The sequence below is a fragment of the Phyllobates terribilis genome, unplaced genomic scaffold (genome assembly GCF_046119375.1).
Source record: "Phyllobates terribilis strain yellow unplaced genomic scaffold, ASM4611937v1 Scaffold_12__6_contigs__length_324123572, whole genome shotgun sequence".
NCBI lineage: Eukaryota > Metazoa > Chordata > Amphibia > Anura > Dendrobatidae > Phyllobates > Phyllobates terribilis.
The window spans coordinates 193,589,525-193,615,783 of NW_027362772.1; the positions used below are offsets into that span (position 1 = coordinate 193,589,525).

A 26,259-nucleotide genomic window follows, 5' to 3' on the forward strand; every position below is an offset into this window, starting at 1 on the left:
GGCTTCCTATACCACAGGACGCACTCGGGGCTCTATAAGGCGGCTGGCTTCCTATACCACAGGACGCACTCGGGGCTCTCTAAGGCGGCTGGCTTCCTATACCACAGGACGCACTCGGGGCTCTATAAGGCGGCTGGCTTCCTATACCACAGGACGCACTCAGGGCTCTATAAGACGGCTGGCTTCCTATACCACAGGACGCACTCAGGGCTCTCTAAGGCGGCTGGCTTCCTATACCACAGGACGCACTCAGGGCTCTATAAGGCGGCTGGCTTCCTATACCACAGGACGCACTCAGGGCTCTATAAGGCGGCTGGCTTCCTATACCACAGGACGCACTCAGGGCTCTATAAGACGGCTGGCTTCCTATACCACAGGACGCACTCAGGGCTCTCTAAGGCGGCTGGCTTCCTATACCACAGGACGCACTCAGGGCTCTCTAAGGCGGCTGGCTTCCTATACCACAGGACGCACTCAGGGCTCTATAAGGCGGCTGGCTTCCTATACCACAGGACGCACTCGGGGCTCTATAAGGCGGCTGGCTTCCTATACCACAGGACGCACTCGGGGCTCTATAAGGCGGCTGGCTTCCTATACCACAGGACGCACTCAGGGCTCTATAAGGCGGCTGGCTTCCTATACCACAGGACGCACTCAGGGCTCTATAAGGCGGCTGGCTTCCTATACCACAGGACGCACTCAGGGCTCTATAAGGCGGCTGGCTTCCTATACCACAGGACGCACTCAGGGGTCTATAAGACGGCTGGCTTCCTATACCACAGGACGCACTCGGGGCTCTATAAGGCGGCTGGCTTCCTATACCACAGGACGCACTCGGGGCTCTATAAGGCGGCTGGCTTCCTATACCACAGGACGCACTCAGGGCTCTATAAGGCGGCTGGCTTCCTATACCACAGGACGCACTCGGGGCTCTATAAGGCAGCTGGCTTCTTATACCACAGGACGCACTCGGGGCTCTATAAGGCGGCTGGCTTCCTATACCACAGGACGAACTCGGGGCTCTATAAGGCGGCTGGCTTCCTATACCACAGGACACACTCATGGCTCTATAAGACGGCTGGCTTCCTATACCACAGGACGCACTCAGGGCTCTATAAGGCGGATGGCTTCCTATACCACAGGACGCACTCAGGGCTCTATAAGGCGGATGGCTTCCTATACCACAGGACGCACTCAGGGCTCTATAAGGCGGATGGCTTTCTATACCACAGGACGCACTCGGGGCTCTATAAGGCGGCTGGCTTCCTATACCACAGGACACACTCGGGGCTCTATAAGGCGGCTGGCTTCCTATACCACAGGACACACTCGGGGCTCTACAAGGCGGCTGGCTTCCTATACCACAGGACGCACTCAGGGCTCTATAAGGCGGATGGCTTCCTATACCACAGGACGCACTCAGGGCTCTATAAGGCGGATGGCTTCCTATACCACAGGACGCACTCAGGGCTCTATAAGGCGGATGGCTTCCTATACCACAGGACGCACTCAGGGCTCTATAAGGCAGCTGTCTTTCTATAGCACAGGACGCACTCAGGGCTCTATAAGGCGGCTGTCTTTCTATAGCACAGGACGCACTTAGGGCTCTATAAGGCGGCTGGCTTCCTATACCACAGGACGCACTCAGGGGTCTATAAGGCGGCTGGCTTCCTATACCACAGGACGCACTCAGGGCTCTCTAAGGCGGCTGGCTTCCTATACCACAGGACGCACTCGGGGCTCTATAGGATGGCTTCCTATACCACAGGACGCACTCAGGGCTCTATAAGGCGGATGGCTTCCAATACCACAGGACGCACTCAGGGGTCTATAAGACGGCTGGCTTCCTATACCACAGGACGCACTCGGGGCTCTATAAGACGGCTGGCTTCCTATACCACAGGATGCACTCGGGGCTCTATAAGGCGGCTGGCTTCCTATACCACAGGACGCACTCGGGGCACTATAAGGCGGCTGGCTTCCTATACCACAGGACGCACTCGGGGCTCTATAAGGCGGCTGGCTTCCTATACCACAGGACGCACTCGGGGCTCTATAAGGCGGCTGGCTTCCTATACCACAGGACACACTCATGGCTCTATAAGACGGCTGGCTTCCTATACCACAGGAATCACTCAGGGCTCTATAAGGCGGCTGGCTTCCTATACCACAGGACGCACTCAGGGCTCTATAAGGCGGATGGCTTCCTATACCACAGGACGCACTCAGGGCTCTATAAGGCGGATGGCTTCCTATACCACAGGACACACTCGGGGCTCTATAAGGCGGCTGGCTTCCTATACCACAGGACACACTCGGGGCTCTAAAAGGCGGCTGGTTTCCTATACCACAGGACACACTCGGGGCTCTATAAGGCGGCTGGCTTCCTATGCCACAGGACGCACTCAGGGGTCTATAAGACGGCTGGCTTCCTATACCACAGGACGCACTCAGGGCTCTATAAGACGGCTGGCTTCCTATACCACAGGACGCACTCAGGGGTCTATAAGACGGCTGGCTTCCTATACCACAGGACGCACTCGGAGCTCTATAAGGCGGCTGGCTTTCTATACTACAGGACGCACTCGGGGCTCTATAAGGCGGCTGGCTTCCTATACCTCAGGACGCACTCGGGGCTCTATAAGGCGGCTGGCTTCCTATACCACAGGACACACTCATGGCTCTATAAGACGGCTGGCTTCCTATACCACAGGAATCACTCAGGGCTCTATAAGGCGGCTGGCTTCCTATACCACAGGACGCACTCAGGGCTCTATAATGCGGCTGGCTTCCTATACCACAGGACACACTCAGGGCTCTACAAGGCGGCTGGCTTCCTATACCACAGGACGCACTCAGGGGTCTATAAGGCGGCTGGCTTCCTATACCACAGGACGCACTCAGGGCTCTATAAGACGGCTGGCTTCCTATACCACAGGACGCACTCAGGGCTCTATAAGGCGGCTGGCTTCCTATACCACAGGACGCACTCAGGGCTCTATAAGGCGGCTGGCTTCCTATACCACAGGACGCACTCAGGGCTCTATAAGGCGGCTGGCTTCCTATACCACAGGACGCACTCAGGGCTCTATAAGGCGGATGGCTTCCTATACCACAGGACGCACTCAGGGCTCTATAAGGCGGATGGCTTCCTATACCACAGGACGCACTCAGGGCTCTATAAGGCGGATGGCTTCCTATACCACAGGACGCACTCAGGGCTCTATAAGGCGGATGGCTTCCTATACCACAGGACGCACTCAGGGCTCTATAAGGCGGCTGTCTTTCTATAGCACAGGATGCACTCAGGGCTCTATAAGGCGGCTGTCTTTCTATAGCACAGGACGCACTCAGGGCTCTATAAGGCGGCTGTCTTCCTATACCACAGGACGCACTCAGGGGTCTATAAGACGGCTGGCTTCCTATACCACAGGACGCACTCGGAGCTCTATAAGGCGGCTGGCTTCCTATACCACAGGACGCACTCAGGGGTCTATAAGACGGCTGGCTTCCTATACCACAGGACGCACTCGGAGCTCTATAAGGCGGCTGGCTTTCTATACTACAGGATGCACTCGGGGCTCTATAAGGCGGCTGGCTTCCTATACCACAGGACACACTCATGGCTCTATAAGACGGCTGGCTTCCTATACCACAGGAATCACTCAGGGCTCTATAAGGCGGCTGGCTTCCTATACCACAGGACGCACTCAGGGCTCTATAAGGCGGCTGGCTTCCTATACCACAGGACGCACTCAGGGCTCTATAATGCGGCTGGCTTCCTATACCACAGGACGCACTCAGGGCTCTATAAGACGGCTGGCTTCCTATACAACAGGACGCACTCAGGGCTCTATAAGACGGCTGGCTTCCTATACAACAGGACGCACTCAGGGCTCTATAAGGCGGCTGGCTTCCTATACCACAGGACGCACTCAGGGCTCTATAAGGCGGCTGGCTTCCTATACCACAGGACGCACTCAGGGCTCTATAAGGCGGCTGGCTTCCTATACCACAGGACGCACTCAGGGCTCTATAAGGCGGCTGGCTTCCTATACCACAGGACGCACTCAGGGCTCTATAAGGCGGATGGCTTCCTATACCACAGGACGCACTCAGGGCTCTATAAGGCGGATGGCTTCCTATACCACAGGACGCACTCAGGGCTCTATAAGGCGGATGGCTTCCTATACCACAGGACGCACTCAGGGCTCTATAAGGCAGCTGTCTTTCTATAGCACAGGACGCACTCAGGGCTCTATAAGGCGGCTGTCTTTCTATAGCACAGGACGCACTTAGGGCTCTATAAGGCGGCTGGCTTCCTATACCACAGGACGCACTCAGGGGTCTATAAGGCGGCTGGCTTCCTATACCACAGGACGCACTCAGGGCTCTCTAAGGCGGCTGGCTTCCTATACCACAGGACGCACTCGGGGCTCTATAGGATGGCTTCCTATACCACAGGACGCACTCAGGGGTCTATAAGGCGGCTGGCTTCCTATACCACAGGACGCACTCAGGGCTCTCTAAGGCGGCTGGCTTCCTATACCACAGGACGCACTCAGGGCTCTATAAGGCGGATGGCTTCCAATACCACAGGACGCACTCAGGGGTCTATAAGACGGCTGGCTTCCTATACCACAGGACGCACTCGGGGCTCTATAAGACGGCTGGCTTCCTATACCACAGGATGCACTCGGGGCTCTATAAGGCGGCTGGCTTCCTATACCACAGGACGCACTCGGGGCACTATAAGGCGGCTGGCTTCCTATACCACAGGACGCACTCGGGGCTCTATAAGGCGGCTGGCTTCCTATACCACAGGACGCACTCGGGGCTCTATAAGGCGGCTGGCTTCCTATACCACAGGACACACTCATGGCTCTATAAGACGGCTGGCTTCCTATACCACAGGAATCACTCAGGGCTCTATAAGGCGGCTGGCTTCCTATACCACAGGACGCACTCAGGGCTCTATAAGGCGGATGGCTTCCTATACCACAGGACGCACTCAGGGCTCTATAAGGCGGATGGCTTCCTATACCACAGGACGCACTCGGGGCTCTATAAGGCGGCTGGCTTCCTATACCACAGGACACACTCGGGGCTCTAAAAGGCGGCTGGTTTCCTATACCACAGGACACACTCGGGGCTCTATAAGGCGGCTGGCTTCCTATGCCACAGGACGCACTCAGGGGTCTATAAGACGGCTGGCTTCCTATACCACAGGACGCACTCAGGGCTCTATAAGACGGCTGGCTTCCTATACCACAGGACGCACTCAGGGGTCTATAAGACGGCTGGCTTCCTATACCACAGGACGCACTCGGAGCTCTATAAGGCGGCTGGCTTTCTATACTACAGGACGCACTCGGGGCTCTATAAGGCGGCTGGCTTCCTATACCTCAGGACGCACTCGGGGCTCTATAAGGCGGCTGGCTTCCTATACCACAGGACACACTCATGGCTCTATAAGACGGCTGGCTTCCTATACCACAGGAATCACTCAGGGCTCTATAAGGCGGCTGGCTTCCTATACCACAGGACGCACTCAGGGCTCTATAATGCGGCTGGCTTCCTATACCACAGGACACACTCAGGGCTCTACAAGGCGGCTGGCTTCCTATACCACAGGACGCACTCAGGGGTCTATAAGGCGGCTGGCTTCCTATACCACAGGACGCACTCAGGGCTCTATAAGACGGCTGGCTTCCTATACCACAGGACGCACTCAGGGCTCTATAAGGCGGCTGGCTTCCTATACCACAGGACGCACTCAGGGCTCTATAAGGCGGCTGGCTTCCTATACCACAGGACGCACTCAGGGCTCTATAAGGCGGCTGGCTTCCTATACCACAGGACGCACTCAGGGCTCTATAAGGCGGATGGCTTCCTATACCACAGGACGCACTCAGGGCTCTATAAGGCGGATGGCTTCCTATACCACAGGACGCACTCAGGGCTCTATAAGGCGGATGGCTTCCTATACCACAGGACGCACTCAGGGCTCTATAAGGCGGATGGCTTCCTATACCACAGGACGCACTCAGGGCTCTATAAGGCGGCTGTCTTTCTATAGCACAGGATGCACTCAGGGCTCTATAAGGCGGCTGTCTTTCTATAGCACAGGACGCACTCAGGGCTCTATAAGGCGGCTGTCTTCCTATACCACAGGACGCACTCAGGGGTCTATAAGACGGCTGGCTTCCTATACCACAGGACGCACTCGGAGCTCTATAAGGCGGCTGGCTTCCTATACCACAGGACGCACTCAGGGGTCTATAAGACGGCTGGCTTCCTATACCACAGGACGCACTCGGAGCTCTATAAGGCGGCTGGCTTTCTATACTACAGGATGCACTCGGGGCTCTATAAGGCGGCTGGCTTCCTATACCACAGGACACACTCATGGCTCTATAAGACGGCTGGCTTCCTATACCACAGGAATCACTCAGGGCTCTATAAGGCGGCTGGCTTCCTATACCACAGGACGCACTCAGGGCTCTATAAGGCGGCTGGCTTCCTATACCACAGGACGCACTCAGGGCTCTATAATGCGGCTGGCTTCCTATACCACAGGACACACTCAGGGCTCTACAAGGCGGCTGGCTTCCTATACCACAGGACGCACTCAGGGGTCTATAAGGCGGCTGGCTTCCTATACCACAGGACGCACTCAGGGCTCTATAAGGCGGCTGGCTTCCTATACCACAGGACGCACTCAGGGCTCTATAAGGCGGCTGGCTTCCTATACCACTGGACGCACTCAGGGCTCTATAAGGCGGCTGGCTTCCTATACCACAGGACGCACTCAGGGCTCTATAAGGCGGATGGCTTCCTATACCACAGGACGCACTCAGGGCTCTATAAGGCGGATGGCTTCCTATACCACAGGACGCACTCAGGGCTCTATAAGGCGGCTGTCTTTCTATAGCACAGGACGCACTCAGGGCTCTATAAGGCGGCTGTCTTTCTATAGCACAGGACGCACTCAGGGCTCTATAAGGCGGCTGTCTTCCTATACCACAGGACGCACTCAGGGCTCTATAAGGCGGCTGGCTTCCTATACCACAGGACGCACTCAGGGCTCTATAAGACGGCTGGCTTCCTATACCACAGGACACACTCGGGGCTCTATAAGGCGGTTGGCTTCCTATACCACAGGACGCACTCAGGGCTCTATAATGCGTCTGGCTTCCTATACCACAGGACGCACTCAGGGCTCTATAATGCGGCTGGCTTCCTATACCACAGGACGCACTCAGGGCTCTATAAGGCGGCTGGCTTCCTATACCACAGGACGCACTCAGGGCTCTATAAGGCGGCTGGCTTCCTATACCACAGGACGCACTCAGGGCTCTATAAGATGGCTGGCTTCCTATACCACAGGACGCACTCAGGGCTCTATAAGGCGGCTGGCTTCCTATACCACAGGACGCACTCAGGGGTCTATACGGCGGCAGGCTTCCTATACCACAGGACACACTCAGGGCTCTATAAGGCGGCTGGCTTCCTATACCACAGGACACACTCAGGGCTCTATAAGACGGCTGGCTTCCTATACCACAGGACGCACTCAGGGCTCTATAAGGCGGCTGGCTTCCTATACCACAGGACGCACTCAGGGCTCTATAAGATGGCTGGCTTCCTATACCACAGGACGCACTCAGGGGTCTATAAGGCGGCTGGCTTCCTATACCACAGGACGCACTCAGGGGTCTATACGGCGGCAGGCTTCCTATACCACAGGACGCACTCAGGGCTCTATAAGACGGCTGGCTTTCTATACCACAGGACGCACTCCCCGTTCTCATCGCATGCTTTAGTCTTCTGACTGAGTTAACTACTTTCAAGCCTAGTCCAAATCCTAGGTCCCCATTTAGATTGAAAAGCATCCTGAAATGAGTGATTATAGGAACTCTCCTTCCCCACTAAAAGCCCATCTAAACAGGCCAGTGAACCCCACCGAGTAACCTGTTTGTATACATTGCACTTGTTCACACTTTCCTTCATTAGACCCCCATTTCCCCCAAACCACCAGCAGTTGGGTATTTTAAACAGGATAATACCCTTCATAACAGTCCCTTTATTACCTTGGACAAACAGATTTTTATAAAAAGTATTTCCAAAGTACATGTATTAAATGCAAATGAACGCTTTGCCTAGTCGATGGCACTATTGTTTCCCGAAACTAGTCGTCCCTCTCACCATGTTATCACACCCCTGTGTGCGTGACAACATAATTTCCAAGAGCCAACGTCAACACCAGCCAATGCAAATCTTTCTTCATGCACATGCTTCCCGGCTCCAGAGGCGCAGCACTGCGCACGTCAGGAAGTGCAGAAGATGGCGGACGTGCACAGAGGAGCCGAAGGACTGTGCTGACGTGCACAGAGGAGCCGAAGGACTGTGCTGACGTGCACAGAGGAGCCGAAGGACTGTGCTGACGTGCACAGAGGAGCCGGAACAGCTGCACAATGGCCTGAGTGAAGAAAGCCACGCGCATGTGAAAGATTCGCAGAGAGCGGACGATTATGCCGGCTCATGGAAATCATTTATGTCATCACGCCCACAGGAGTGTGAAAACATGCCGAGGGGGACAATGTCTGGGAAACCTGGCGCCCCAACAAATTGTCACAAGGGTCATTTGCATGTGATAAATGGAATTGAGAAATATTGTGTCTGTTTATGTGTCCAATGTAATAAAGGGACTATAGCCTATTTGATACACAAAATGAGAGTATTGACTTCAGAGTATATATAAAAAAATGATCACTTATTGGTGAAAAAAAATGATAAAATATAAAAATAAAAAAATTACATACAATAAAAAGAGGTGGACAAAAGAAGATACTAAATCCCGAGGATTAGCAGGCAGTAGTCATGAACAGTTAGCAACTGAATGAGACTAATAGTAATGCCTAATAGCTACTGATAAGTGCAAGTGCGAATTACTCTTGTTTGCCTAAGGTGCTCAGGTATGCAGAGTATCGAGGGTGCTCAAGTGACATCCACAGTGTGACAGCCACAAAACAAAAGGGGATTGCATGACAAACATGGGCAATCCCTGCATGTGTCCTGGCTGTCCAACAGCCGCGAAACATGTGGCTGCGGGGATTCGAACGGGTCACTTGAGCAGCCTCGCTACTCGGTGCATACCCGAAGCACCCTAGGCAAATTCGAGTAACGAGCACTTGCATTCATCACTACTAATAGCCGATTTACTCATTACCTATACCTAGCAGCATATTAGTTTTGCTAAAGACAAAATGCATGAACATGTCAAATAAAGTGCTTATCCATTATAAAGTGCCTGTGCAGAATCCCAGGGGAGAGCCATGACAAGCGTTTCACGTTCGCTTTCTTGAGAAACACATTGTGGCTCTGCGCTGGGATTTTGATATAGATATACATCTATAGCTATAACCAAAAAAAACAGTTGTGCCTAAACTGTTGAAATGCACATTTCTGGCTGTAAAGTATTTTTTGCAAAAAGTTTCATAAAAAAAAAATTTGGCTACAGAAACAGTGAAATCCATCACCGAGCCTGGCTTATGGCTTGGGTCTGCAGAGCTGGCTGAATCCCTCCTCTATTGAACGAGCTGATATGTAACCAAAGTTGAGTTTTTTCACTGTCACATTCCAGAAGTCACAATAAATATTTATTTTGATGACTGCTTTGCACACTCTTGCCATTCTCTTGATGAGCTTCAAGAGGTAGTCACCAGAAATGGTTTTCACTTCACAGGTGTGCCCTGTCAGGTTTAATAAGTGGGATTTCTTGCCTTATAAATGGGGTTGGGACCATCAGTTGTGTTGTGCCGAAGTCTGGTCGATACGCAGCTGATAGTCCTACTGAATAGACTGTTAGAATTCAAGATGTAGTCACCGGAAATGGTCTTCCAACAATCTTGAAGGAGTTCCCAGAGATGCTTAGCACTTGTTGGCCCTTTAGCCTTCACTCTGCGGTCCAGCTCATCCCAAACCATCTCGATTGGGTTCAGGTCTGGTGACTGGAGGCCAGGTCATCTGGCGCAGCACCCCATCACTCTCCTTCTTGGTCAAATAGCCCTTACACAGCCTGGATGTGTGTTTGGGGTCATTGTCCTGTTGAAAAATAAATGATGGTCCAACTAAACGTAAACCGGATGGAATAGCATGCCACTGCAAGATGCTGTGGTAGCCATGCTGGTTCAGTATGCTTCAATTTTGAATAAATTCCCCACAGTGTCACCAGCAAAGCACCCCCACACCATCACACCTCCTCCTCCTTGCTTCTCGGTGGGAACCAGGCATGTAGAGTCCATCCGTTCACCTTTTCTGCGTCGCACAAAGACACGGTGGTTGGAACCAAAGATCTCAAATTTGGACTCATCAGACCAAAAGCACAGATTTCCACTGGTCTAATGTCCATTCCTTGTGTTCTTTAGCCCAAATAAGTCTCTTCTGCTTGTTGCCTGTCCTTAGCAGTGGTTTCCTAGCAGCTATTTTACCATGAAGGCCTGCTGCACAAAGTCTCCTCTTAACAGTTGTTGTAGAGATGTGTCTGCTGCTAGAACTCTGTGTGGCATTGACCTGGTCTCTAATCTGAGCTGCTGTTAACCTGCGATTTCTGAGGCTGGTGACTCTGATAAACTCATCCTCAGAAGCAGAGGTGACTCTTGGTCTTCCTTTCCTGGGGCGGTCCTCATGTGAGACAGTTTCTTTGTAGCGCTTCATGGGCTTTGCAACTGCACTTGGGGACACTTTCAAAGTTTTCCCAATTTTTCGGACTGACTGACCTTCATTTCTTAAAGTAATGATGGCCACTCGTTTTTCTTTACTTAGAATTTGTATTATGGCAAGAAAAAAGCAGCTAACAGTCTATTCAGTAGGACTATCAGGTGTGTGTCCACCAGACTTCTGCACAACACAACTGATGGTCCCAACCCCATTTATAAGGCAAGAAATCCCACTTATTAAACCTGACAGGGCACACCTGTGAAGTGAAAACCATTTCCGGTGACTACCTCTTGAAGCTCATCAAAAGAATGCCAAGACTGTGCAAAGCAGTCATCAAAGCAAAAGGTGGCTACTTTGAAGAACCTAGAATATAAGACATATTTTCAGTTGTTTCACACTTTTTTTGTTAAGTATATAATTCCACATGTGTTAATTCATAGTTTTGATGCCTTCAGTGTGAATGTACAATTTTCATAGTCATGAAAATACAGAAAAATCTTTAAATGAGAAGGGGTGTCCAAACTTTTGGTCTGTACTGTATATATTTTGGGGGCTTTGATTTATGGCATTTGTAGCATGTTACATTCATTCTGTGGGTCAGTACAATTACCACTATTCATATGTAGTATTTTTCTTTAAAAAAAATGTGTCAATATGTCATCGTATTCTAAGGCACAAGATTTCCATTTTTCCAGTTTTAATATAAAGAATAAATACTGTGATCATTGTATACGCTGGAAATTTTACATTATCTGATGCCACAGTACTAAATTTGCCTCATTTTTTATATATATATATTTTGGATACAAATAGGTTTTTGTTTTAAAAGGATTTTTTTTTTCAAAAATAATTAAGTAGCACTCCAGCTGTTTTTTTGTTACCATCAGTTAGTCATCAGTAATGTATGTTCATTAAAATACTTATCAGTCTCTATTCTGCCATTTCCAGCGCTGCTCCAGACCTCTCCTGGATCACATGACCACATGACCGCAGTTGTGACTAGCCGGCTGACTACACTGTCTTCTCTGTAGATCAGTGATCACTTTTGAAATGTAAATCTATGAGACTCAGAACAAGGCTTTCAAGCTTAGTGTGCAGACAGACGGCCGTACTTCTTATGCGAGGATCGCATCCCAATCCTGTGCCTGGCTCATCATCTCTGCTGTCCTGAGAGTAACAGCTGCATGGAAATACATCAATCTGTCAAGCTCAGGTCAGGAGAGGTGCCGGGCCAGTCCAAGGATTGCGATGCAATCCTCACACAAGAAGTAAGGTCCTCTGTCTGCGCCCTAACATTAACTTTTCAGCACAAATTCGCAAATTCTTTAAAAAGTCACATGTCTAAAATGCGGTAAAATTAACTCGAACCAGTAGCCTTAGGCTGCGTGCCCACTATGCGGTTTTCAAGCGTTTCTGCCGTGGAATTTCTGCAGCGTAAACAATTAAAAAACCCTAGGTAATACGTGCCACATGGTCCCCAATGATAATCCGCATGTGCTGTGCCGCCATTGACTTGCATTGGACAGCGTGACATCCGCATCACTGCATCTGCACATGCGGATATCACACGGTTCAATGTGCGGATGGTACCCGTGTCCGGAGAAGAAGAGACTCTCATCCAGACTTGGGTACCTGTAAAAAAAAGAATTTAGAATAAAAAATGAAGATTATACTCACCTTTCGATGTCTCCTCAGCGATGCGTGCGGTGTGTTGGGCGGCTCGCGGTGGTTTGAGGACCTGACATGACGTCATTGAGTCATGTGACAGGTCACGCGACCGCTGATGTTGGCAGTCGCGTGACCTGCTACATGACTCAATGACGTCATCGCAGGTCCTCACATCACTGCGAGACACCGGGGAGACCGGATGCATTGGAGAAGGAGACCGGAGGCCATCGGACGGTAAGTATAATCTTTAAGAATGGTGAAAAATAAAAAATATTCTTTTTTTTTTTTTTTTTTAACTATTACTTGGCCACACTATAAGGCTATGTGCCCACGATGTAGAAATGCTGCATATTTTTCCCGCTTCTCCCTGGCAGGAAAAACGCATGCGGTTTTTACATGTGTTTTTCCCACCAGGTAGAAGAATTTTTGCATGCATTTCTGCATGCGGGTTATCAAGTGCTTTTCCAAGCGATTTTAGCATCACTTGGAAAAGTGCTTGACAGCTTGTTCACACTATATAAATCCATGCAAACGGCATGGATTTACAGGCTGCGTGCCCACTATGCGTTTTTCAAGCGTTTTTGCAGCGGATTTTCCGCTTGACAAACGCTGCTACCTGGCGGGAAAAAAGCATGTAAAATGCGCATGCGTTTTTCCTGCCAGGGAGAAGCGTAAAAAATATGCAGCATTTCTGCATCGTGGGCGCATAGCCGTACTCCTGGCAGCGACTACAGTGAGATGTTTGATAAAAGTCGCATTTCCTGAATCTGTCTAAAACATCTGAACACGCCAAATTGAGAAAAACATAAATTAAGGGAATTAAAAGGACAACTACAAAAAGTTGATTAAAACCTATAGAGAATAAGATGCAAATACTGAAGCCACAAAAACAAGGAGCAAATTACTCCGGAAAACAACAACGAAGGATCTAGGCCACAGTATTTTTATTTTTGCTTCATCGTAGCTGTATGAGGGATTTTTTTTCAGGATGAGTTATATTCATCAGTGGCAGCAATTAACTAACCAAACTTTTATCAACCCTTTCATGACATATGACGTACATTTAGGTCATATGTTATCCCTGCCTTTGATGCAGGTTCGCACTTCGAGCCTCCATCTTTCCCAACATATGATGGCTGATTTAATCAGCCATCATGTGCCTTTAACAGCAGCTTAAATCCTGCTGTAAAGTGAAAACAAAATGTTTATAAAAATATTTAAGTTATAAAAAAAAAGTTCAAATCACCCCTTTTGCACCATTAAATATAAAAACAAACAATGAGAGCAACACATATTTGGTATTGCGGAGTTTTTAAAAGTCCGATCTATTGAAATATAAAGTAAACGAATCCGATCGGTAAACTGTGTAACAAGAAACAACAATCAAAACATCCAAATTAAGTTTTATTTTTTTTGGCAGCTGCAACACTGCAATAAAAACATCAGATCAGTGTGCAAAAAATAAGCCCTCACACAGCCCCATATCCCAAAAAATTAAATCGTTACGGGTCTTAGAAAATGGCAACAAAAGCAATTTTTCTTTTCTTTTTTCTAAGTGGAGAAAAAGATAACTGTGCATGTTCTGTATCTGTATACTCGTCATATTGCCAGGTCAGTTTTTATATAGTGAACATGGTAAATAAAAACCCAAAAAACAATCGTGGAATTGCACTTTTTTGCAATTTCAACGCACTTGTATTTTTCCCCCATTTTCCAGTATAATATGTAGTAGAATGAGTGGTGTAATTCAAAAGTACAACTCTTCCAGCAAAAAAGAAGCCCTCATATGGCTATATTGAGGGAAAAATAAAAACATATTGGATCTTGGAAGAAGGGGAGGAAAAAAAACAGAAAGAGAAAAACGGAAAATAGTCATGTCATTAAGGGGTTAACTCTATAGGGAAAATATCAAAATAAAACAGCAATTCTCTTTTAGGTGTTGAATTTCCAAGTGTTTGCATGCTGAACAACTGTTCCTCTGCACGGCAGCCTGATTATGGCGATACCAACTTTAAATAGTTTTATGCTTTACTACTTTTGTGCAATAAATACACAATTGAGGAAAAATCATTTGCTGTGTCGCAACATTCTGAGAGCTAGAAGTTTACAATTTTCCATCAATGGAGCTGCACATGGGCTTATTTTTTGAGGGATAAGATGTCGTTTTCAGTGTTACCATTTTCAGGTACAGACGACCTTTGCTCACTTTTTTTTCCACTTTTTGGTAGATGGAACGTGCAAAAGAAACAATTCTGGATTTTTTTTTTCTTAATATCACTGTTCTGCTTAACCTTGAATAAATGTTTATTTTAATCAACAGATCTTGGTATAATAAGTTTCAAAAATGGAACCGTACAGGAACATGGTCTGATCATACCACAGCTCCTGGGCAGGGGAGGAAGCAAAAAAGTATACAGATAGAATCAGCTGTGACCCCATGGTGTGCTTTCTGTGGGGTAAAACATTTCACTGCCTGTTTTTAAACAATGTTTTACCTCACAGAAAGAATCAGCTGTAATCCCCTGCTGTCCTGTCTGTATACTCTCTTCTTTCCTCCCCTGCCCAGGAGCTGTGGTATGATCAGACCATGTTCCTGTACGGTCAGACACAGCCATTACATAGGGGCGCATTAATAAGATTATCTCAGCACAGGAACATTTTCTTTTAAAAAACACATCCAATTGTGAAGTTTATTTTTATTCCAAGATTTTTTGATTAAAATATGCTTTTGCTCAAGGCACAACTGCTTTAACTTTTTTATGCAGGCCTATATGATAATGACAATAAACTAACTATATAAATTGGGTAACAGCACAAAATAAATGATTAAAAAAATCATTTTATGAGTTCACCATATTTTAAGACCCATACATTTTTTATTCTTCTGTAGACTGTTGTGTGAGGTCTTATTCGTGGGACAAGCTACAGTTTTTAGTTGTGAATTTTTGGTACAAACAACTCTCTGATTAGTTATTTAAGTTTTGGATGAAAAAAAAAAATCTAGCAATTCAGGCACTCTTACGGCATGCTTCATACAGGTATAATAGCAGAAAAAGAGGTTGCCTTCAACAACCAGAGACTATTAGCAAATCTCATCAAGTAAATTAATGATATTATCATTATATCAGTGCGAGGTTACCAGACATTAAAATATAACTTTTAATCTCAATATTAAAAAGAGCCACAAAAACTATGACACTTGAGTATCTGCAATAACAAACCACATAAATATATACAAAAAATATAACAACCCCTCTATGGTGTGAGGGAATGGGAAGAGAGGGAAACTGTGGTGTTCCTCCATTAATTTTGCGGACACGCAGCGTAATTGCCGCCATTGACTTGCATTGAATCGCTTAACCCCATTCTGACGTGTGACCTAATAGTAACACATGGTGACCTGGGCCGATTAGACCAATGACATATTAGGTCATAAGGCGATCGCGCGCGCACACAAGCGGTGCAGGGCGATCGCCACCGGATGTCAGCTGATAGTCACAGCTGACACCCGGTGCTACGTGCAGGGAGCGGTCCCGCACCACTCCCGGCACATTAACCCCCTCAATGCTGCGATCGAAGTCGATCGCAGCATTGCGGGGGCAAGGGGAGGTGATCGCAATACTCACCTCCTCTCCCGGCCTCCAGCGTTGTCTGCCGCGGCTTCCCAGATGTTGCCATGACGACCCGATGTCGTCATAACAACATCCGGGTCACCAGACAGCAGGAAGACATTTTGGTCATGCACAGTGCATGACCAAAGTATCTTCGGCAGCTGCAGCACTGACAGCCTGTATAGCACAGGAATGGTGCTGCATTCCTGTGCTATACAGGAGATCAGAATAAAAAAAAGTGAAAGTCCCATAGTGGGACAAAGAATAGAAGTAAAAAAAAGTGTCAGAAAGTGAAAAAAAAATTATGTAAAAATATTAAAGAAAAAATAATCCACCAAAAATAAAAATAAAATGTACCCATCAATAAATACTATGAAAAAAAAAAAAAACTAGTTAACCCCTTTAGTGAACACAGTAAAAAAACAAAAAAAAAAGCAAAAAACAATGCTTTATCATCATATACCAAGCAAAAAAAGGTATAACGCAATCAAAAAGACAAACATAAATAAAAATGGTACCAGTAAAAACGTCATCTTGTCCCGCAAAAAAAAAGCCGCCATACTGCGACCTCAGTCGAAAAATAAAAAAGTTATAGCTCTCAGAATAAAGCGATGCAAAAAAATATTTTTTTCTATAAAATAGCTATTATTGTGTAAAAGCGCAAAAACATAGAAAAACTATATAAATGTGGTACCGCGGTAAACGTACTGACCAGAAGAATAAAGCTGCCTTATCAATTTTACCACACGCGGAACGGCATAAAAAAAAAAAAAAACATAAAAACAATTCTGGAATTGCTGGTTTTTGTTTATTCTGCCTCCCAAAAATCGGAATAGAAAGCGATCAAAAATGTCAAGTGGCTGAAAATGGTACCAATAAAAACATCAACTCATCCCGCAAAAAAAACAAGCCATCACATGACTCTGTCGGCCAAAATATGGAAAAATTATAGCTCTCAAAATATGGCGATGCAAAAACTAGATTTTGCAAAAAAAAAAGCGTCTTTTAGTGAGCGACAGCTGTCAATCATAAAAACCTGATATGATTCTGGTATCACTGTAATCGCACCGACCCGAAGAATAAAGTCGTCTAATCACTTATACAGCACTAGGAACGGCGTAAAAAATAAACTCTAGGGCTAGGGTTACGGTTGGACTAGGAATTTTTTCCAAAATTCAAAAACAAAAAAAAAAAAAAAAGGATGACGATATGGTGACCAGTGTTGAGCGCAAGTGTGGGCTACTTGAGTTTGTATCAAGTGCTCGGATATGCACTGAGTATCGTGGGTGCTCGAGTGACATGCTCGAGTCTCCGCCCCATATGCTTTGTGGCCAAAAAAAACCTCGCGTGGATTGCCTGCCATGCACGAGCGATCCCCGCATGGTTTTTTTTTTGGGTGTCTAATAACCGTGAAACATGTGGGTGGAGACTCGAGCATGTCACCCGAGCACCCACGATACTTGGTGTATACCCGTACTTGCGCTCAAGACTAATGACAACTTGTTCAATATGATGACCTAATGTTATCAAATTCTGTGTCGTACCTCTGGGTTCAAAATGTTCACTATACCCCTTGATAAAATCCATGAGGGGTGTAGTTTCCAAAATGGGGTCATTTTTGGGGGGTTTCCACTATTTAGGCACATCAGGGGCTCTCCAAACGCGACATGGCGTCCGCTCTCGATTCCAGCCAATTTTGCGTTCAAAAAGTCACAGAGTGCTCCTTCCCTTCTGAACTCTGCCGTGCGCCCAAACACTATTTTCCTCACATATGGGGTATCGGCGTACTCAGGAGAAATTGCACAACAGTTTTTGAGGTCCATTTTCTCCTCTTACCCTTGTGAAAATAAAAAAATTGGGGCTAAAACATCATTTTTGTGGAAAAAGTTTTATTATTTTTTTTATTTTCACTGCTCCATGTTATAAACTTCTGTAAAGCACTTGGGGGTTCAGTGTGCTCACCACACATCTAGATAAGTTCCCTGAGGGGTCTAGTTTCCAAAATGATGTCACTTGTGGGGTTTTCCCACTGTTTAGGCACATCAGGGGCACATCCGCTAAGTATTCAAGCAAATTTTACATTCAAAAAGTCAAACGGCGCTCCTTCCCTTTCGAACCCTGCCGTGCGCCCAAACAGTGGTTTTCCCCCACATATGGGGTATCTGCTTACTCAGGAGAAATTGCACAACAAACTGCATGGTGCAATTTCTTCTGTTACCCTTATGAAAATGCAAAATTGGAGGCTGAAAAACATTTTTGTTGCAAAAATGTGAAAATTTTATTTTTACGGCTCAATGTTCAAAACTTCTGTGAAGCACCTGGGGGTTCAAGGTGCTCACCACACATCTAGATAAGTTCCCTGAGGGGTGTAGTTTCCAAAATGGTGTCACTTGTGGGGGGGTTCCACTGTTTAGGCACATCAGGGGCTCTCCAAACGCAACATGGCGTCCGCTAATTATTCAAGCAAATTTTACAATCAAAAAGTCAAATGGCGCTCCTTCCCTTCTGAGCCCTGCCATGCGCCCAAACAGTGTTTTTTCCCCACATATGGGGTATCTGCGTGCTCAGGGGAAATTGCACAACAAATTTTGGGGTTCATTTTTTCCTGTTGCCCCTGCGAAAATAAAAAAATTGGGTCTAAAGTAACATTTTTGTGTAAAAAGTTAAACGTTCATTCTTTTTCTTCCACATTCCAAAAATTCCTGTGAAGCACCTGAAGGGTTAATAAAGTTCTCGAATGTGGTTTGGAGCACCTTGAGGGGTGCAGTTTTTAGAATGGTGTCACTTTTGGATATTTTCTGTCATAAAGACCCCTCAAAGTGACTTCAAATGTGATGTGGTCCCTAAAAAAATGGTTTTGTAAATTTTGTTGGAAAAATTAGAAATCGCTGGTCATCTTTTAACCCTTATAGCTCCCTAATAAAAAAAAAATTTTAGTTCCAAAATTGAGCTGATGTAAAGTAGATATGTGAGAAATGTTATTTATTAACTATTTTGTGTGACATATCTCTCTGATTTAAGGATATAAAAATTTAAATTTTGAAAATTGCAAAATTTTTCTAAATTTTCGCCAAATTTCCATTTTTTTCACAAATAAACAAAAGTGATATCGAATAAATTTTACCACAATCATGAAGTACAATATGTCACGAAAAAACATTCTCAGAATCCATTGAAGCGTTCCAGAGTAATTACCTCAAAGTCACAGTGGTCATTATTGTAAAAATTGACCCGGTCATTAACGTGCAAACCACCCCTTGGGGGTAAAGGGGTTAATATCCGCATGACTACATGAGGATATGCGGATATTAAGCAATTCACTGTCCGGGTCTGGAGAAGAGGAGACTCTCCTCCAGACCTGGGTACCATAGTACCTGTTAAGAAAAAAAAAATTAAAATAAAAAATAAACATTATACTCACCTTCCTATGTCCCCCAGTCTCCCAATGGTGTAAAAGGACCTTCCATGGCGTCATTTAGTCATGTGACCGGTCACACGACCGCTGACGTCGGTGGGCGTGTGATCAGTCACATGACTAAATTATGTCATGGAAGGTCCTTTTTACACTGCCGCGAGCTGTACAAGAGACCGGACGCACCGGAGAGAAGACCGTGGGCCATCAGAAGGTGAGTATAATGATTTTTTTTTATTATTTTTTACCATTTTTATTATTTTTTTTAACTATTAACTTGGTCACACTGTATAAATCCATGCCGGTTGCATGGATTTATATAGTGTGACCAAGTTGTCAAGCACTTTCCAAGTGATGCTAAAATCTCTAAGAAACGCGCTTGATAACCCGCATGCAGAAATGCATGTGAAGAACGCTTCACATCCACATGTCCCTGGCAGGAAAAATGCATGTACAATCCACATGCGTTTTTTCCTGCCAGGGAGATGCAGAAAAAATCTGCAGCATTTCTGCATCGTGGGCACTTATCCTTATAGTATATCAACCCAAGGGCGCCCTGCGATCACACTGTCCCTCTGTCAAACTTGATGTGCAAGTGTCACTATTTACAGCGGCATATGAGGGTTTACACTGCTAAGACTGGCAATACTAGGACCAGTTACAGCAGGAGTCCGGATGTGTGTATCCGTGATAATGCAGCTGAGCACACATGTAAGAGGCTGTACATACGTCAGAGTACAAATTGACGTGCTCATGACCATCATCAGTGATAAGTGGTTCAGAGAGGGGAAACAACGATTTGCGGTGAGAGTTGGCAAGAAAGAGCTGCAGTTACATGTTGGCAGGAGAGGGATCGAACATCGCTGGAAACGGCAAAGACAGCGACCAGTAAGTATTTTAATGCACACTTGAGAGAGAAAACATGGAAATTTCTAAGCTGCTGATGAGTAGATTAAAAATCCAAAACCAGGAGTTTGTATAATTGTTGCTTTTGACGCTTTCGAAGTACACACGTCTTCCTCATGATAGAGCCACATAAGCGTACATGTGATGATCCGACAGATTTATAGGGGTTCAACTCAAATAAATGCGCCAAGAAGACATATCACATGTCAATTATAACTAACAATTTTTCAATATACCACATATAAAATATATTTTGAATCATGCATTTGATCACTAATGAAAGATATAGATAGATAGATATACACAATGTATATTTTCTTCATATCTACTCATGTGGCTCACGTAAATAAACACAACATTGGCACAAATAATTCAGGCAACACGAGTTCAATCCCGAACTCCACACAACTAATTTTATTAATATTAATTTCCCCTTTTTTGGATACAAAAAGTTTTATTAAATAATTTATTCATGGTTTTTATTTATTTTTTTGTACATAATATACAAAATGTCAAATATGTATAACTGTGTACTTTTTGTTTCACATCAAGTCTAGAAATATTTATAGAGCACAGAAAACAATCATTGAACTTTGACATGTGATATGTCTTCTGGGCACCTTTATTTCAATTCAACCCCTATAGATCTGTCTGATCATGTACGCTTATGTGGTTCTATCCTGAGGAAGAAGGGTGTGTACTTTGAAACGCATAGATTAAAAACCACAATTATACAAACTCCTGGTTTTGGATCTTTAATCTACTCATCAGTAGCGTAGAAATATCCATGTATTCTCTGCCAAGTCTACTGTATCGGTCGGATGACCTGTGGATCTGCAGCAGCAGCTGCAGTTTTTATACCTTTACATGGTTGTATGATCATAATGCCATCAGGTTAGCATAAACTTTTGATTAATTATTCTGTTTTATTCCGGGTAAGACCCTATTGCGCTATTCATATAATGCACACACTACTGATAGCTAGCAAATGCTGAAAGAAAATAGAACAAAAAAAAGCTGAGACTTTCATTGACCTATATTTAACTATTTTCTTTGTCCATCTACAGGACCAGGCAAAGTGTTGATCCCTTACATAATACAATACACCCCAATACCTGTGTATTGCAGTGTAGTGTGCCTGCTGGATAAACCTGACAGTATCCTATTAAGGTGCTTCAATTCTAAAACATCCCCTATGACAGTTTTAGTGGCACATGATCGGAGAACTAGTTTGTGACCGTTTTAGAAGGCAATTATAATTTCGTGGTGCTGTGAATATCTAGCTAGGCAACCTAAATAAACAATACTATTCTCAGATTATACATTTACCGGTTTCTTGCAGCTGACGTTTTGCACTGGTTTCTTGCACGTTAAGTTCGTCCTTCTTTGGGCTGGGCTTTTCAACAGCACTTTCTAGTTTTCTCTTTGGTATCTGTTTACGCGCTTAAAAACAAAAGAATTTTCATCATTTAATTTGGGCAATAACTTGTGCATTTGCTTTATTTTCAAACAGAAATTTTAAGGGAACGGATCCCCTGCACAGATGGCATTTACTGGCAGATATCGGGTAAACTGCAGATAAACAGAATTAAGGACTTGTCACCAATTTTTGCACAACGCAGAATACACAGGTGAGCAGTGATAATAAAAAAGAGCAGAAACTGGACACTTCATCTGATGACAAGTAATCTTTAAATTCCTGTGTGACTTGTGAGAAGTGCAGCTCACGGAGTTACACTCTCCCTGTTGCCGCTTGCTTTAAGTCATCGGGGCCATGCAGGGGTGATTACAGTCACCATGTACTATCCAGTGGGTGGGCTGTAACCACACCTCAGCGCACTCACTATGCCGGAGACTGATTATAATGAGCTAGTTATATAGAAAGTGGTGACGGGAATCGCCCCGATGATTTACAGCAAGTGGCTGCAGGGAGAATGTAATTTCATTTTCTCCCTGTAGTCACTGCTCCAGCTAAATAGAGGTCATTGAAACTGACAGTATTTGACAAGTTTACAACAATACAGACAGTTAGGCCTCATTCAGACAGGTCGATTTTCATCAGTGTGTCAGTTTTTAGAATCAGTGCTTCCGCAGTGAATTTCACTTCCGCAAAAAAAAAAAAAAAAAAACACACTCATACATTGCAAAGCTCATCATTGCCACTACAATGTTAGTGGATAGCACATGGCTGCATACTGATGGCACCCATGTGCTGTCTGCCATTTTCAGACTTGGATCAAAATAGGACGTCTGAATTTTTTCACAGACGCTCTGTCAATGAAGAAGCATGAGCACGTGCATTGCTCCACAGACTAGAATGGGTACAATGGCTATCCTTGAAAATCACTGAGAATGTGTGAGTGAAAACCGGACATCTGAGTGAGACCTTACAATTCAGCACTGCCAGCCTATTTCTGTGTCATCAGGTGACGTTTGCCCTGAGGTAGAGAGGTTTTAAATGCACAATACCTGTTTTCCGCTTAGGGATGCTAAAGGACGGCACGTCGGGTGACCCAGTGGGATCGGAGGTGTCTGGAGAAGGACTGCTGCCAGAAGTACAACCTATTTCAATGGGGTCCACCTGAGCAATAAGAACAACACTTAATGACATCATTGCCAGTGCACGCGCTCCGCCTCCAATCGGGTAACAAATTAATCAATATTAACCCATTCAGGACTAGCCCATTTTGGGCACTTCGGACAAAGCATTTTTGTGTTAGCTTTTTTTTCCCCATCACACTCTAGGAGTGATTGTGTTTTTCTTTAATCATTGTAATGTATATGAAGGAATTTTTTGAGTTGTATGTGCCAGTGGCACCCATACGGAGATCATTCCATTGACTCTTTATGGGGTGAAATAGGGGAGAAGAAAAAAAAAATATTTATTTATTTATTTTTATTTATTTTTTTTAGATGTTTTACATTTTAACCTATTTATGTGCTGCACAAAGTCCTCATTTTATTCTGTGGGGCAGTACAATTATGGACATACCAAATTCATGTCCTTTTATGATGTATTGTAAAAGTAATAAAATGCATTTGTTTGTGTCGAACTGTCGTTGTCACCATGATTGCCACATTTTTCCGCCAGCAGAGCTTCAGGAGGGCTTATATTTTGCTTGAGGTTTCAGTGGTGCCATTTTCTTGCACATATAATTTTTTGATCACTTTTTAATCACATTTTTTGGGAGGACGTATCAAACATTGATTCATGGGTTGTTTGTTTTTGTTTTTTTAACTGTTCACTATTCAATTGACATTAACGGTCCTCTACAAGTCCATACAATGGTGACAGTTTTGTGAATACATTTAGTGTCATGTTTTACTACATGTTTTACACACGGGTCGTTATACTTAGAAACCAATAACTTTTTCGTTTTCTGTAGACAGAACAGGAAGGCTAATTTTTTGGCAGGACAGGCTGTAATTTTCATTAGTGCTATTTTTGGGGGGGGCTTTTAGATATTTTTTTTTTCTCATTTTGTTTATGGGACAGAATGGACAAAAAAAGCAATTATTTTACCTTACTTCTTTTACAGTGTACATTGCGCAGGATAAAAAAATGATTTGTTTTAAAGGGGTGTTCCCATCTCCAAGATCCTATCCCAATATGTAATAGGTGTAATAATAATAAAAAAAATAAATAATAATAATAATAATAATAATAATAATAATAATAATAATAACAACAACAACAAATACTATACTACATTTCTAATTGTGGGTATTTTTCATTCGCTATGCCACTTACCTCATGAGCAGGTAATACAGGACCTTAGGTATCCACGGTTACGACCACTAGCAACTAGCTACCTGTCACTTTATAAGTGGACGTAACCATGGATACCTAAGGTCCTGCAATGCCAGCACATGAGGAAAGAGACATAGCGAATCAGAAAAACTATACTACATTTCTAATTGGAGGTATTTGCTAATATTATTACATCTACTATATATTGGGATAGGATCTTGGAGATGGGAATACCCCTTTAAATTATGAATCAATATGATTACCCAATTTGTATATTTTTTTTTTTTTTACTTCTGGAAAAGGAATATCACTTCCTAATGAAAAATTTTCCATCATACTCTCAAAGTCATAAATTACACTTTAATTTACACAGCTCTATGGGGTCTTGTTTCTGGCAAAACTAGCTGTGGTTTTAATCGGTACCATTTTGTTCCCTTTATTTCATTTTATGACGTGGGATTGGGTCTATGAGGGATATTATTGGCTATATTGGCTTTTGATCGCAGCAGAACATAATTTATTTCTATAGCGCCAGGATGTTGCAAAGCACTTCACAATCCAGAGGGGATTTGTACAAAGACATTACAGAATATCAACTCTACACCTATAGGAGAGAGGCCCTGCTCGCAAGCTTACAATCTACAGAACCAGTGCCTTAGGATCAGCATGTCAGTGTATATACAGTATATCTGTAATATGCTCGTCATGGATAGATATGCTGTGCTTTGAAAAAGTATTCATACCCTGTAAACATTCATATTTTTCACGTTACACCCACAAACTTAAATGTATTTTATTTGAATTTTATGTGAAATACCAACACAAAAGTAGCAAGTATTTGAGAAGTGTAAAGGAAACTATAAATGGTTTTCTAAATATTTAAAAAATATAAATCGGAAAGTGTTGTAATCCCTCCCAGCACAATGATAGACAGCCTGCCCTACAGCGTACACGTGCATTTATGCCTCTTTTTGTTTACGGTAGTTTTTACATATAAAGTGCCGTTTTAATGGCAAAACATGTTCATGCAATTTTTTTAGGTTTTTTTTTTTTTTTTTTTCTAAACACACAAATCCTACTCTGGGAGTTGAATATTTCCCACTTTGCAGTGCAATAAACCTGTCAGTGTTACACTGACAAAAAGCCTGAGACGCCCTGTCCCCTTCCTGATCGCCATCTAGCTAGCGCTGGTGCTACTCACAGCAGCACTTAGGGTGTTGCACACAACCACGTACTATACAGCTGACAACCACTGTATTTCTCAGCACCATAAAGAAGGAATAATGCCCGTTAATGACTGCCAGAAAAAGGCTAAAAGTAATTTTATTTATATAAAATTTGTGTTTTAAGCTAGGACCATAAGGGGCAGCGTTGGTGCAGAGAATTCAGAAAAAAATACAACCAAGAATCCTGAGAAATATAATCACATGGGTGTGTCCTATGTGCCCATCCAGCCCATTTATGCCACACAACCCTGTCGCTTACAGTGTCAGTGGAAAAACTGGCTTGAAAAGGAATATTGCAGAGCGCCGTCTAAATAGGTGGAAGATTAAACCCAAGTGGCTGGCGAGTGTCAATGTAATGCCTTATTGAGAATAAAAATGTAAATGGCACGACCCAGCTTTCAGCTCCGGACGGGAGCATTCGTCAGGTGGCTAAGGCTTGCAGTGTCCGGGATCACAGGACAAGTATGGTGGCACAAAAATGGATGCCACAAATAGTCTCTTCTGGTTTGTCCATGGATGCATTATTATTAACCCCTTACCATCTGCACCAGATAGACCCAGACAGTGTCACTTTATGTAGTAATGACTGAAATGCTGCATCCAATCCTAGAGATTCAATGACTTTCTCAGGGACAACTTGTATTTCAGAGGATTAGTGGTAAATTTAGCTTACCAAGATTTGATTCATGTATGAAAACACCAGAAATTTACAAACTTGAAATAGTAATTTTCAAACTGAATTCTGATGCCTCTATAACAAAGAACACTTACAGTGGGGGAAATAAGTATTTGATCCCTTGCTGTTTTTGTAAGTTTGCCCACTGACAAAGACATGAACAGTCTATAATTTTAAGGGTAGGTTAATTTTAACATTGAGAGATAGAATATCCCAAACAAAATCAAGAAAATCACATTGTATAAATTAGATACATTTTTTTGCATTTTGCAATAAGAAGTAAGTAT

The 26,259-nt window shown here is 44.6% G+C and overlaps 1 protein-coding gene across 2 annotated transcripts in view; it reads right to left on the reverse strand.

Annotated features, from left to right (window-relative positions):
- Positions 1-26,259, reverse strand: part of LIG1 (DNA ligase 1) — a 313,956-nt gene that overhangs the window by 207,097 nt on the left and 80,600 nt on the right. For both annotated transcript variants that reach the window (XM_073657816.1, XM_073657817.1), the window contains 2 exons: positions 22,789-22,900; positions 21,649-21,762 (listed from right to left, as the gene is read on the reverse strand). In XM_073657816.1, coding sequence (XP_073513917.1) covers positions 21,649-21,762; positions 22,789-22,900 — 226 coding nt within the window. The remainder of the gene's footprint in view (positions 1-21,648; positions 21,763-22,788; positions 22,901-26,259) is intronic.